This window comes from Numida meleagris, chromosome 6 (genome assembly GCF_002078875.1).
Source record: "Numida meleagris isolate 19003 breed g44 Domestic line chromosome 6, NumMel1.0, whole genome shotgun sequence".
Classification (NCBI taxonomy): domain Eukaryota; kingdom Metazoa; phylum Chordata; class Aves; order Galliformes; family Numididae; genus Numida; species Numida meleagris.
In genome coordinates, this window is record NC_034414.1 from 55,026,373 (window position 1) to 55,041,500 (window position 15,128).

At 44.5% G+C, this 15,128-nt stretch overlaps 2 protein-coding genes across 3 annotated transcripts in view; one reads left to right on the forward strand and one right to left on the reverse strand.

Annotated features, from left to right (window-relative positions):
- On the forward strand, positions 422–5,471 carry GPHB5 (glycoprotein hormone beta 5). The gene is made up of 3 exons (XM_021402832.1): positions 422–1,218; positions 2,415–2,616; positions 3,503–5,471. Exons 2-3 carry the CDS (start codon positions 2,416–2,418, stop codon positions 3,689–3,691), a joined length of 390 nt encoding a protein of 129 aa, XP_021258507.1. The 5' UTR covers positions 422–1,218; position 2,415; the 3' UTR covers positions 3,692–5,471.
- The window catches only part of RHOJ (ras homolog family member J), a 52,056-nt gene continuing 44,153 nt past the window's right edge, over positions 7,226–15,128 (reverse strand). For both annotated transcript variants that reach the window (XM_021402496.1, XM_021402495.1), the window contains one exon: positions 7,226–14,592. In XM_021402496.1, the coding sequence (XP_021258171.1) occupies positions 14,446–14,592 (147 nt within the window). In that variant the 3' untranslated portion in view covers positions 7,226–14,445. The remainder of the gene's footprint in view (positions 14,593–15,128) is intronic.

A 15,128-nucleotide genomic window follows, 5' to 3' on the forward strand; every position in this document is an offset into this window, starting at 1 on the left:
AACGAGTTCAGAGGAGGGCGACTAAGATGATCAGAGGGCTGGAGCACCTCTCCTATAAGGAAAGGTTGAGGGAACTGGGCTTGTTGAGTTTGGAGAAGAGAAGGCTCCGGGGAGACCTCATTGTGGCCTTCCAATACTTGAAGGGAGCGTATGAACAGGAGGGGGAAGGATTGTTCATGAGGGTGGATAGCGATAGGACAAAAGGGAATGGTTTTATACTGAGACAGGGGAGATTTAGGTTAGATATTAGGAGGAAGTTTTTCACTCAGAGGGTGGTGATGCACTGGAACAGGTTGCCCAGAGAGGTTGTGGATGCCCCGTCCCTGGAGGCATTCAAGGCCAGGCTGGACGTGGCTCTGGGCAGCCTGGTCCAGTGGTTGGTGACCCTGCACTCAGCAGGGGGTTGAAACTTGATGATCTTTGGGGTCCTTTTCAACCCAGGCCATTCTATGTTTCTATGTTTTAGAAACTCACTGACCAGCAAGTGTTTCCTAGTACCAAGGTTCCTCAGCTTCCTTCTGTCCTCTGAGTAGCTGGAGCTTGTATTGGCATGGTGAAGTTAATGGACAAAGTTTCCACATTTCCTTTGCTCAGTGCTGCTTACCTTTGTGACAGCTTCTCGTTCTCCCCCATCTGTTGCCCTTGCTTGTACAGAGCAATCAAATAAAAAAGGTCTTATGCTGTTGTCAAAAATTCAGAGTCTTATTTGCACAAATATTTGCCAAGCTTTCCTTCAGGCTGTTTACTCAGTATTTGTTAAATAAGAGAAGTAATGGTTATTTCAGGAGCAGCGTGCAAACTCTTTGCAAAGGTACTGCAATTCTGCTATGGAAATGAAGATCCCATTTGCTCCAGTGCATGCTCATTATTTTATTAGCAGATGTCACTCACTCAGATGGTCCTTTTGTTTCAGGGTTGGTGTTATGAAACAATATGCTTTGAGCTAATCACTATTGGAAAGGAGAAGTTTGCTTCACAGTCAATGACTTTGATGCCTTGGGTCGTTCATGTACGGATCTGCCTCTGTCTTGCCTTGATTGACAAGACCCTTTCTATAAATTTGTGCAATTAAGCAGCCTCGTAGCAGCTGCTAAAGAGATCCAGTCAGCACAAACCTGACAAAAATTGCTGTGCAGATCTCTTGCTGCTCACTCTGACATCCTGAAACACCATCTGCAATTTAAAGCTGCAGAAGGAGATCTGACTCCAACAAGTTGGGTGAGTGTGCTTCTGTGTTTGCTCTGTGTCACGGCTCTGGCTCATGAATAAAGCAGCAGATTTTGCTGAGATGGTGAAGAGTAAGTGTTCAATTTGTTTGGAAGGCTGTCTCTTTGCTCTCAAATGTCTGCTATTAAAAATAAGAAAATTTAGTTTTTTTCTTTAACTGTTGAAGCTTATAGATTAACATTTATTCATTTAAACATCTGTGAGACTACAGTGCATGCATAGCCACGTATATGAAGGGTTCGCTGTAGCAAACACCATCACCATGTGCTGATCTAAAATTCCACTTTAGCTAATTTAAAGCATTTAGTCTAACAGCAGCATAGAGACACAAGGCAAAAAGTCTAAGCTCTTTAATGTGAAACATACCCACCTGAGGACAGAGCCCAGTGCAGGGCTGTGCGCCACATTCAGTAGGCAGCCTTCTACCTCTAAGTAGAGGGTTTCTAAGTGCATGTTTTAAATGCAAGGCAAGTATATGAAGTATAAAGTGGATATTATGGCTTAGAGCTTGAGATACTTTGCATTTCTTTCTCTTTCTGACAGTTTTCCAGAGAGACTGATTGCTTTCTTCATCAAAGGTTTGAGTTTGAAAGGCAAGTGCCAGAGGGATTTGGCTGATGGCAGCTGTTTGGAAAGCCTCCTCTGGTCACCTTGGCCACATCCATCCCTGTCCAACTAGCCCTGCCTCACTGGCTTAGTGGAGCTGGAGCTAACTGTAGGGTGGTGTGTGCAGGGGGGGGGGAAAGAAGGGCTGCATTTATGACCCAGCACCAGCTGAGTGCTGGAGTACTGGTGTTGGCAGCACTGATACTGCTCTTAGGAGGTGCTGACCTCTCTCCATGTGTGTGCGGTGAGAGGGCAACCAAAACCCAACTCCACCTTCTGGCCTGGGGCAAGCTTAGGGCAGCCTGACTGGTAGGAAAGCATTTGCTGCATAATAAGCTTGCCATATGGAGATTTCAGTGGCCATTGCATTCAGGCCATTGCAATAAGATTTTTCCCTTCTGGGAGCAGGTGACCTCTCATCTTCTCTCTTGTCTTGGACTGAGTGAAGATGGGGAGCATTGTGCCCGAGGGGAGGAAGGGGCATCCCAGCTCTTGGGTTGGACCCACACAGTTGGGCTTCTTGGCCCCTGGACCATGCCACCATCTTGGCTCTCCCAACCCTCCTCTCCCTTCTGCCTCAGCATGAAGCTCCCGTGTGTGACCCTGGGTGCTCTGCTCCTCCTGCTGCCAGCCGGCCACGGAGGCACAGAGTCCTCTGCCATCGACCTGCGCACCTTCATCGGCTGCGCCGTGCGTGAGTTCACCTTCCTGGCCAAGAAGCCTGGCTGCAAGGCGCTGCGGATCACGACGGATGCGTGCTGGGGACGCTGCGAGACCTGGGAGGTGAGACTCTTTCCCCAAGAAAAAAGCATTAAACAGATATTCAAGGACTGTGTCCTGCTCTGCGATCCCATTGCAGTGCTTTGCTGCGACTGGTTCCCTCTCTCCTTGCGCTGTCTCGAAGGGGATGTGCATCACATGATGATAGTAATGAAGCGCTTACGTAATACTCTTGTTATGCAATTGGAAAGCCTCTTATAGCTCAAACACTTACGGAGAAGAGGCCTTTATTACTTTACTGGAAGAAAATTCCCTTGAGATTAAGATGGAGCTCTTGGTTGAGGGGTAATATATTTTGTTCCAAAAAAACAGATCCCAAAGATATTGTCTGTTTCTAACGTGGCCCTGTTTTAAATCACAGCTCTGTATAAATATGAAGTAGCTGTGCTTTGGGGGTGTAGAGGGGCAGAAAGAGAGCGCAGGTCTGCACACGCTTCAGAGAGCAAGTTGCTGACTCTCATTGCCTTTCTGTCACTGAAAGGCTCAAGGGGCCAAACCCGGTTTAATTTATTCAGGGTAGTTCCAGTGACTGCAGAGTGAAATACCATGGGGATGTAGTTAAGCTGAATGCATCTGGCTGTAGGCTTAACCGCTTCTAAACCTTGGGCTTTAGGGCCTTCAGGCTCCTGTCTTCTTTTGTTGGCTGAGGTCTCTGGCCAAGCTGTTCATCTCATGAAGAACTGCAGGCTTCAACACTGCCTGCAGTGTCCAGTACAGCCATCATGGCATGTATCTGCTGGCCTTTGCAGGATGTGCAGCCTGACTGCTGCTGTTTCTGTGATCCCTTCCATCTTGATCCGGTGGCTCCACTGTTTATTTTTCTTGAGAAAACTGGGAACCCCGATGTTTGTCTTGCACTTTGCCTGATGCTGGCATTTCTCACCCACAGAGGCCACTACTGGAGCCGCCTTACATTGAATCTTACCACCGTGTCTGCACCTACAATGAGACGAAGCTGGTGACAGTGATGCTGCCCAAGTGTGCCCCTGGCGTGGATCCCTTCTACACCTACCCAGTCGCCATTCGCTGCGACTGTGACTTCTGCTCTACAGCCACCACCGAGTGTGAGACTGCCTGAGCTCTCCTACCCCAGGTCAAGTTCCTCCCTGGCTCTACACCCCTGCTATCTCATGGAGGGTGTGGGTCAGCCCAGAATTTGGTCTCACCATCTAATGCTCCTAACCACTGATTTTTCTGGGCAGACGAGGTTTAATTTCCTCTTCCCTTGCTGTAGAAATGTAGAAAACACCTTACAATAGCAAATCCTATGGAAGAAAAGTTGATGCTGTTTCTCTTCCTTCCAGGCTTTACACAGCGTGTGACCTTTCTTCATGCACAAAGTGCACATGGACTGAACAGTTACAGAGGGGCTGGAAATAGGCCACAAAGGCATTACAGCCTGTAGACCAGCCTCTTTATTCGTTTTAGGTTTTAGCACCTTCCCAGTAATGTAAGAGTGATTACCAACATTTCCCCCTCTTGCCCCTTCTGCTCTTCTTCCACTGAGGTCTGTCAAGAATATCTGTCAAAGAGAAGGCCATAGAGCCAATAAAATGGAAATGGGTATCAAATCACCACCTTGAAATTAGGGTGAGTACATCCTAAGCCCTGACATGGCCAAGTACTTGAGCTCATGGCTAAGTATTTTGATTAATATCAGTAGACTTACAGTTAAGTGCATATTTCAGTGATTTGCTTAAATGGAGCTCTTCTGCTGAAAAAAATCTTGCCTTACAAGAGATGATTTCTTAAAAAAACAGAAAGAAGCACATTAAGTGTGCATTTCTTCCCATCCCGCTTTTGTCCAGGATTACCCAAGAAAAGAATTGGCTTCATGTAAAACCAGAGAGGCTCTGCACAACCCAAAGAGCCTCTCTTGACAATTTCCAGAGTTAGAGGGACCAGGCCAAAATGCAGTGCTCGTGGTTCAGTTTCAGCAAGCCTTGGCCAAGGTGTTGGGAAAGAGGGGGCTATGAGGGGTATTCCCACACTTCCCTGCACTGCTCAGCTGCACAGGGACTTGCTCCTCAGGAAAGAGATGCACAGAGGGCAGCCAGAAGTGCTCATGGGAGAGCTGAGGAGTTTTCTGATGGCCAATAATGCAGCCAGCATGAGTGGGACAGGCCCAGGGCAGGGAAGGCAACAGGCATGCCAAAGGTTGATTCACACCTCTTCAGACCCGATGTTTATGGACTGGGGGACTCATGGGAGCTGCTGTAGCATCCCCCCTCAAGTGAACACAGCTGTTTAAATGCCTTTGTCCTCTGGCTCCCACCTGGAGGAGGACAGATCCACGTTCATCCCTCATTTCTGCCCCCCCCTGAACAAAATAGGAAATGATGTGAAAGCGTCAAAATTTGGCCAAATGCAAGAGACTCACAGGAGCTTACAAATAAAGACAGCTTCTCAGATAGCCATTAGGAGAGAACTGCTGCTGAGAGAATGTCAGCACCTGCCTTCCCCTCTGATTAAGTGTCTTCTGGATGCAGTTCCTCTGTTCCCACGGTTGCATGCCTGAAACTTCCCCAAGTGTCCTATCCTCACGGAGACAGATCTTTTTGTTTTTAATTTGAACTGCAATGTATTAGTTGCTGTCATATTTTGTTGGTGGAATTGTGAAAGCTGCACTGCGGCTGAGTAGAAAGGAGAACATTTTATCATCTGCCTTCAGTAGTTCTGAATTCCGTGTCAAACAGCAGCAGGAGCAGTTTTCTGGTGATGGAGAGTTTAACTGCCTTAAAAAAGTCCTTCTGTTTTCTTTCAAACTGCAACTCACAGTCTCTCTAATCTCATTACTGTTCTAAGCAGCATCACAACTACTATGGGAAACATACAAATTATTTTATGTCCTTAATAAAACCCCCAAATTGTGTTATGAATGCAATTTAAATCAATGTGTCCTTCTTTATTTGTGCATAAAGCTTTCTCATGCGGAATATATGTAAGCTCCTGCAAACTCTTTGCCAGAGCTGTGAACACCTGCAAAACATCTTCTCGATCCTAATGCGAAGTCATTTCCTCCGCTGGATTTCTCTCTCAGAGTCTGGCTGTGCTGTAATCTCGGGATTAGTAATGGGGTTTGAAAGTGGCAAACTTCCTTCCTTTGCAACCAATGGGAAATATTGCCTGTACCCAGATACGGTGAAGCAGTAGAAGCCTTCAGCAAGTGTTTGGAAGGAAACACTGCACGATGTGAAGGAAGGTTTTGATTGATGTAGCAGCATCCAGACTTGGGAGGCAGAAGGGGAGGTGTGGGAAGAATGTATTGACTGAATCTCAGCTAGCACTTCTGGATGGTCTTTTAAGGAGAAGAGCAAAAATGAATAGAGATGCTGTGGGTGATGTAGTTATGGTGAATGCACATCCTTTCGTACAATGATAGAATCAGAGAATGGTTTGAGTTGGAAGGGACATTACACACCATCTAGTTCCAACCCTCTGCCAAGGGTAGGGGCACCTCTCACCAGATCAGGCTGCCCAGGGCCCCATCCAACTTGGCCCATCCAGGGATGGGGCATCCACAGCTCTTGATTCTTGTTGCTGGTCTTTGCAAATCTCAGGCTTTTTTTTTAGGTCTTCTGCTTGTAGGTCTTCATTGTGGTTAATTTTCACCAGTTTTGATGCTTGGAATCAGGTCAGATCCTTTATGCTGCAGCTGGGATGTGATGTCCTGCTCAGAATTTCCAGGCAGCCAAAATAACCCATGCAGTTCAGAGCATGAAGATCCCCGCCCCTGGCTGCCTTCGTCTCCTTGGGGGCTTTTCAACACTCTACAGAGCCATAGGTTTGTATCTCACTTTCCCACATGTCCAAAGCAGTTAAACGGCCCTTCTGTCTTTGGTGTACAAGTTTGTAAGGAGAGTTTGTGGCAGAGGCCATCACATCTCACATATTATTTCACCAACTGGTTGATGGGACTGCTTCTGGTGTGGAAATCAATGCAAATGATAAGCTGGGTAATGAAGGCAGCATCTTCCCCTTCCCCTTCCCCCTCCCCTCCCCTCATGTAATTTCTTTAGCCCTCTAACCATTTTCCTTTCTTTTTTGCCTGTCCTGTCTCATGTCTGAGCCAAGTGTTAGACCCCTCATCATCTTCAATGCCATTGCTAAGGGTTTGTTGGAAGGTTTTGTTAAGTTTGTCGGATGGTTACAACCTCGTCTCAAAGCTCCCAACTCTTGGGCTAATGCTTTTCCTAGCTGCTTTACCAAGAGAGCTCCACACTGGGTTCTCTCTAAAACACTTTAAATATTCACTCAGGGGAGAAAAAAAAATCCTTTGATGGTGCTGTGCCAAGAACCCTTTATCTAAAGGTGAAAGAAAGTAACATCTGGAAGAGCAACAAACCAACCACCTCATGTCCCCACTTCTCCATATGCCAGTCCATAGAGGGTTTGGTTAAGCAGCACTTTCCCAGAAGGGATGTGCCTGAGACCTCTCAAAGCTCTGCGTCACCAGTGGCACCTCCTGTTTGAAGTTTTCCATTGTTGGAGGGGAGACTGGAAGGTGCAGGTGGGTCCAGGATCATCCAAAAGCAATTGTATATGTCAGAGTGTGTTTTTCCTGCCTGATTGGCATCTGGGACAATAGGTAGAGCAGCACACCTTCAAAAGATGCTGTCAAAATACTTAGTAATACATTTATTTTGTTAAAATAAACTATGTACAATAGAGGATATTAATGTGCAGTTACAATATACAATAATTACATGTTTAAAAGAGGATAAGCAAAAGAGTACAGAATTGAGCTGTAAATAGGAAACTAATACTGTTTACATGATTTTTAAAATATGCAAAACAATTCCTGGAAAACTGAATTTCCTTGGTTTGAAATTTTATTGCTTTGAGTTGAAATTTGAAGATTTGGTTCATCTTTGAAAAGACTTATGTCACTCAGAAGTCAAACATAGCTTTCTAGTACTTGTTCTTTGGTTTTACCACTCCTATACTCCAGAGATATTGCACATAGCAACTTGTAAGAGAGAAATGCTTTTGCTTACGTCAAGTAAAGTAGATAACTATTTTTCTTAATGTGCTAACAGCTGATGGGTGATGTGTTAGGTCCTGATCTGGGCTGAAGTCATTGCATTTGCTTCACAGTCAATGTGAATACATTGTTGCACTGCTACTCAAAGTATTGCTGAAGTATCATGCAAAAGGAAAGGAAATAAATGTTCTCAGGGAAGCAGGGAATCTCTTTGCAGTGAAATGCCTGTACAAGTGCATCAACATCATAACAGTTTCAACTGGATTCAGTTATCCTTGCACTCAAGGACAGTCCAGGTCTGTCTCCCTGCTCCTCCTCTCTGCAGCCTTCCTCTTGGAAGCTCTCCCAGTCACAAGGTGCTGCTGAGCTCCAGGGGTCCCAGTGCTACTCCATGAGGGCACCTCCGAGCCCTGTCCATGGGTCATGCCATAGGGACGAGGGCAGCTATCTTGTGCCTTCCCAGCTGGCATCCTGGTCTCACCACCTGAGGTCACTTTTGCTCATGAGTGAATTAGGCTTTGGCAGCTTTATGTTAGTGCTTGTTCCTGAATTAATATTTACAAGTTTGGGGAAAAGTTTGGGCTCATTTATTGCATATTGATAGGACAGTTCCACATCCTGCCAGTTCAGTAATGCTGGATGAGCAGCTGCCTCCTTTGGGCAAGTGTGCTGGGAGAGTCGGTGTGACAGTCACACTGTGGATATGGCTTACACCCAAACTACTTTGACAGATACCAGACAACAATTTCTACATGCTATCAGTACAAATAGCTGTTGTGCCGGAAGATCTGAAAACTGTAGGCTGTTGGCAATTGTTTGCTGTGAATTCATTGACCTCTGATCAAAGCCAAAATTTGCCAGTGATGATATCAGGGAGAGCTCAAACTGATTGTTGACAAAACCAATCCAAAATTCAATCTGCCATCCTGAATGCTACCATTCCACTGGGATGAAATGAAATTTAATGAGAGCAATGAGTGCAGTGTCAAACTCAGTGAAGAAACCTGTTTGTCTTGATATTACACTGTTAATGTAATCATTTTCACCTTCAGCCTAGTGATGGTTGAAAACAGGAGTTACAAATCCCATCTCTGAAGCTTGAGCTAAAGTTCAGGTCAGCAAAGTCTCCAGATGCCTAATTTCTTTAGAGTAAGCAAACAGAAGCCCAGAGGTACAAAAGATTCTTGGACCTGGTTCAGTATATCTGTGTGCTCAAGGCTTCGTCAATCACAAAATAAAGGGGAGAAAAAGAGGAAATATAAAGAGACTCAAATGCTTTCCACATTAGTCATATGTGGAGCCCACTGAAATCTTCCATTGTCCTCACGAGAACTGAAATGAAGCCAAAGCACTGCATCTTCGAAAACCCCATCCTGAAATTAGAGTTGGAAGAAGCAGCCAAACACCGCATTATGGTTCTGGAAGGACAGGGGAATCATGCTCAATGTTATTTCCGTTCATACTATTTTCAAAGTCAAAGGGATTTTTCACCAGTGACAGCAATTCATGTGAGTTTTTGCTTGTTGCTCTGTGATAGATGGGCTTGTGAGCTGATTTAGCTCTTGCAGGGAGTTTCTGACTCTTTTTGTTCTGTTGGGGTTCCTGGAACTACCCAGGAAAAATGTATTCTTGCTCACAGGTTTCTGAAAGCTTTAACTGAAACAAAGAAAGTAAAATGAAAATAATAATAATAACAATAAACATCCTAATTGTGGGCATCCCCTTAACATCTTAAAGTGAAATTTCCTCATAATGTGGCTCGGGGCCCTGATTTTGCAACTCTCCAACAGAGCAGAAGAGAAGATGCAGTTCTTCTGTTGCATTCATTCCTGCTAATCAATATTTTTGTCCCAACTTCTTGATTCAGAAATGTTTCTATTCATGTTTTGTTTCGTTAGGTGAACGGAGCTGAGATCACAAGCCACTGCTGAAATTGTTGGGAGGCTTTTCCCTGCCCTCACAGGGTCTCTATTCATCAGGAGAAAAACAGGCATTTATAGCTGAGTTGTCTCCACTTTTACTTCGAGCACAAATGCATCTGGAAATTATCTGACAGAGGTTGCTCCATGCTCACCTCCTGTCACAGCAAATACCCCTCCGCTCCTGCAGAGATGTAAACCCAGAAAATGTTCTGTTATACATTTTAAGCAAGATAAAACAAATTGCACATACTCTTCAGGCAAGAAAAGAAAATATGGGGAGCAGTGGATGTGCAGCCAGATTCCTGCATTCAACCTGCTCATTGAACAGATGGTCCCTGGGCTAATACGAGCATATGTTGCGCTGCTTTGGTGGAGAAGGTAAATGTGCCTTCTCCATTTGTGCTTGCGTTTCAGACCAGCCTGCCTTGAGGCAGCTTGATGCCATTGCAATTTATTTTTAATCCAGATGGGTTTTGGTACAGTGAGTCAGGAGGTTTTTGTTGTGCCACTGGGGAAAAAAGCTGAAGAAAAGGTCTTGGACTACCAGTATAAGCTATGCGAGCAAATGGGCATCTTTCATATTTGATTACAAGGACATTTATTGAAGGAAGTGCCAGCTCATATGATGAAAACACATCTGCTAGACACACTCTGTGTGTAATTGGCCACTGTGTCGCTTGCTGTATATGATTCTGGCTGTGATGATGTGAGGTAGCGGTAGAAATTGTTTGCAAGAACTTCTACAACCTTTTCCAAGCTCCTGTAAAGGCCTCTCAAATTGGGTCTCTGGAGCCTTGAGACAGTATGTTGGGTGAGATCTTGACAGCTGTGTTTGTTTTGAGCTGAAGCAGTGCTTTAAAAGAGGAGAAATGTGTGAAATATCAGTGACAGCTGCTGAATGATTGTTTCAGTGGTGCTGCTGGATGCGGTGTGAATTCTACAGCCCCTACTTAGCAAGAGGAGCTTCTTTTCTCAGCTGCACTGATTCTTTGTGTCTCTCTCCCAGCCTGTTGGAGTAGAAGATGAGTGTCAGGTCCAGTGGAAGCAGAGGGAATGATCCATATCATGCCTTTGGCACTAATTGGGCCTAATTCAAAGTGGCACAAGATGAAGAAGATTGGTGATGGGTTGATGGTTAGACTAGATGATCTCAGTGCTCTTTTCCAACCTTAATGATTTTATTGTAAGCTTTTTGTTTCTTGGTCTGATGAAATTGGTTGCTCTTCATGAGCTACACGTCGCTGTGACAGTCGGTATTGCACCCAGGACAGCTGGGGGAGTTCAGATTGAGAGCTGCTCCCCACTTCTCATGGAGGACACAAGCACGTGGCACTTAGACATGGTGGAACAAATTGCTCCTGGGTGGGGTTGGAGCCTTGTTTCTACATTCTTCTTTGTCAGATAAATTCAAGTTAACAACTCCTGATAGAACTTTGAAGCGGACACAGAAGATGGGTTTTCTAGGATCTAGCAGATTTCTGTTAAGCTGTGGTGAAACGTTAGCAGACTGTTAGCAAAGGCAGCTGTTGGGAAGGGCTTTGACATTGGTTGCATTAAAACGACATGCTCAGGTTCCCGGGATGGTTCATAGCTTTTATGGCTATAAGACCTGCATTCCTTAGAAGGTGAAGTCCAGATTTGATTTCCAGTTCATCTAACAGTGAGAAAACCTATCTCTGTTCAGCTGGCAGTCACATATTGATTTTCTTTTCTCGTTACTAATGGCGCTTGAAAATAACTTGAAATTTCTATCTGTTGCCTTACGCATGTGCTTGCACTGTGCCTGGTGTTTTGATATTACTGAAAATAAGCCTTGCTGCCTGCTCACATACCATCTGTTTGTTTGTAGGAAAGGCATTAGGTATGACTTTCCAGATAGTCAACGAGTCTGCTTACATCTGCCCACAACACTTTTCTGAAGCCTATTGGCCTGTGCTGTTCCTTCCTCTCCAAAACAGCAGTGTAACTGGTCAGATCCTTGAAAAAAAGCCGCATGGCATGGATGAATGTGTGTATATAACCTAACACAGGACTGACGTTTATGAGACCTGCATTAGCCATGTCTTTAAAAAAAAAAAGAATCAGTTATATTTGTTGGAAGAGAAATGAAAAATAAATGGAATACAGAGTGTGGATTGTGACCACTCACCCACTCTTGCAGCTCCCAAATGACAAATTTTGCTCCCAGTTAGCTTGAAAAACTTGAAATTGCACTGTTTTGCAAACTTGATGTGCTAGACCTTGTAAACACAAATAAAACCCAGGTTAGTTGTAATATTTTTTACATGTATCTACTTTCAGTGCTATGCAATGATTTGTGCAGGGTGCTACAGTTTAATAAATCAGGATAGTAGCAATTTATCTTCTTCATCACCATATGGGTTTTTGTAAGTTATTTTTCCTCAAACCACTGCAATTACATTAATGGTGCAACTTCCTATATGATTTTATATGTCTATCCTATACCATCCCATCACTATTAATAGGCACCCCTGATACCAGGCAAAAATATCATTTGGTTATTGTGGCTTTCTCTGACACATGCTGGGAATGCTATATTGCACTTTTCACTGCGCTCATTATTTTATGATAAGCTCAGCTGTCGGTCTGAATTGTTTCCTCTGTATTTTGTGAAGCTCTGAGAGTACCTGGCAGCTCCAAACTGAGTGTTTCCATTGCACCCCAGCTACAGCAGACTTCACTTACTTTAACCAGAGAGTTGCATATAGGCTAATGCTTTACAGCAGCCTAAATCACAAAGTCATCACCCAGTTTTATTTCCACTGAAGCAAACAGCAGCACAGTGAAGCTCTCATTATTTTTTTTCTGTTGAAACCCTTCTTTTATTTTTCAGTGGATTTTTGGCCACTCCTAGTTTTCCTCATGCTCTTCTAACACCGTGTTACACATTTCAGATCAGCTGATCACTGGTGTCCCCGCAGTGTGAATGCTCAGTGCTGGGACAGCAGCACAGCCTCTAGGGCACGACATAAGCTCCTTCACCAGGCTCAGCTCTGTCCTCGCTCCGAGCTGTGTTGTGTCAGTCAGTCGATTTCTCTGGGACGTGATATAAGATATCCACAATGATTGCCAGCAGTAAAGAAGCCTCTCTTTTAGCTATTCATTAGCATAATTTTAGCTATCGTCCATGCTTGTGTGCAGCACAAGAGGTGGTGAGTGGCACTGACCTCAGGTTTGGTCAGTTTTTTCCAGTGAGAGCAGTTGATCTCTACTTGGAAATGCTTTGCGTCTGATCTGGTTTCTGTCAGAGTCCATGGTAAACATAATTTCTGCTAGAGTGAAAACAGGAGCTTGGATCCATCATCTTCCATGGCTAAAGGATGGGGCACTGCATCACGATTGTTCTCTTCTGTTTGCTGCTTAGTTCGAGCAGTTTTCAAAATGCCGAATAGAGATGCTGCTTTTGCCAGGAGTTATATTAGAGGTCTCTGTATTTTCTGTCACGGTGATTTTCTGCTTGGGGAATGAGATCCACAAGACAATCTCATGGCATTGCTGTTGTTCCCAAAGGCAGATGCCCTTTGAGCTCACCTCTGAGCATCAGTGTTGCTGTGATGTGCAAAAGTACAGGCTTCCTGGAGAGGCTTTTGTGGAAAGGCACAATTTTCCCAACAGCACGGGGAGCTTACAGGCAGCATGTGCTCCCTCGAGGTCTGGACTTCCCACCCCTATGCTAAGGGCTGCAGCCCATCTTCTGAAAGTCCACTGCTGAGAACTGCAACTTAATCAGCACTTACCGCAATGAGGATGGAAGAGTGGGAGCGAAGCGAAATAGTGAATGAGAGGAGGGGGACCACAGTAAATCACAATGTTTGTAATTCTGCTTTGATAAGGTTTTTACATGAGACACTCTAAAAAAATCGTAAGGCACTTGGATCATTTTAAAGTACATGAGATCGGTGTGACCTTTGGCTTTTTGGTTTGTGCTATTTTTGTCTGCTGGGTGGGATGTAGAACTCCAGCTGATCTATAAGGTAATTTTTCAGTTGCCATGGCAATGTATTTCTTTCATGTTCTCAGTTTGGAAAGGCGATTGTTCCGAGCTGGTGTTTCATGTCCAGGGCAATATTCTTTGGTGGCAGAATGTCTTTGTCTCAGTACATAAACACCACAACTCTGTTCTTCCTTTCCCAGCTTATGGAAACGTGGCTCAGCCTGAATATTCCCTTGTACAAATAGAGTTACTTGCATTTTTTAGTTTTAGAACATTCCTTAAGTCTGGAGGTAAATGTTGATCCATTTTGATAGCTTGGGTGCAGCAACGTACTGACGCTGTGAAGTTTCACCATTAAGTGAAGACAAACTGGACTCGCTCCACCTTTGCTTCCATGCAGCTTGAACGTACGGAAGTATATCCTGAAGTAATGAGTTTTATAAAAGAAAAGTAATTCAAAAGTACATCCTACCTATAGCGTATATCTTACATAGTAGATTTCTACAGATCTCCGTGTTCTTTCAGTCAGTTCAGATTAAATTCCTAAGCACTGCAAATTCTTAATTTTGATCAACTCTTGCTTAAGGCCACAAATGGAGTTTGTTCTGTTTCTTTTATCCCTTTAATTTTATTTATTTATTTATTTATTTATTTTGCCACACAGTGCCTTCTTCTTATTCCTAAGGTGAAGAAGAGTCAAGCAGGAGGAGGCATCCTTGCTTCTGTTGGCTCAGCACAGTTTGCAGTGGTGGAAACAGGCTGCCTACAACTCTGAAGGTTTAGGAAAGCTCATAGACAAGAATTGGCCTATTGAGATACAGCTTGGAGGTTTCACAGAGTGGAGGGCTCCTATTTGGGTAAAAAGGACCCCTTTCTGATCATGTTCCCCTTTTCAGTTGCATATGACCTTCATTGCCTTTCTAACCTGCTTGGTTTCACTGAACTCATCTCACTTTTCTTTCCAAGTGACTTCATACAATGGTGCAGCATCTGTGGCACTTTGCACAATGCTTCTTCTTCTTCTTGGGGTGGAAAATAGTCAGGATTGCTTCATCAAAGACAGTCTTAAGGCCTTTCTGTGTGAGGGCTGAGCACTCCAGGTAGCATTGTGCTCCAATCTGAAAGAGGAGAGAGAAAGTGTGAGTTCCCACTGTCCGGAGAGGCAAAGTGGGGTGAGATCTTCTGTTTTATATCTGACTGCCTCAGGACTGGAGGGACAAGCCCAGTGGTCATCCTGAGTGAGGGAGCACCACGTGTTGTCTAATTTATCAGTGCAAAAAATTTGTGTTCTGTCCCCATTTTCTGTCTACCAAGCATGGGGAAATGCAGTGAGATGCAATGAAATGAAAAGTAGGGATGTTAGATGCCCTTGAAGCACATTTCCCATTTATTTAGGTAATTGACTGCAGTGTTCTTGTTATCTATCACTGGCTAGAGGGACTGAGATGTGGCTCAGGACTTCTTAGCTGTATAAGCCAGACTCTTTTCCCCACCACCCCAGGATGAATAACCAGAACTGGAGTGCTTCTGTCTGCTATGGGAAGAGAAGTGGTGTAAGGTGGGTGGACTTGGTATGAGGGTACCAGAGGAGCAGCTCTTAATTGCTATGAGCCAAAATAGGCAGTAAGATCTGTTTTGCTGCCCCTTTCCCCAC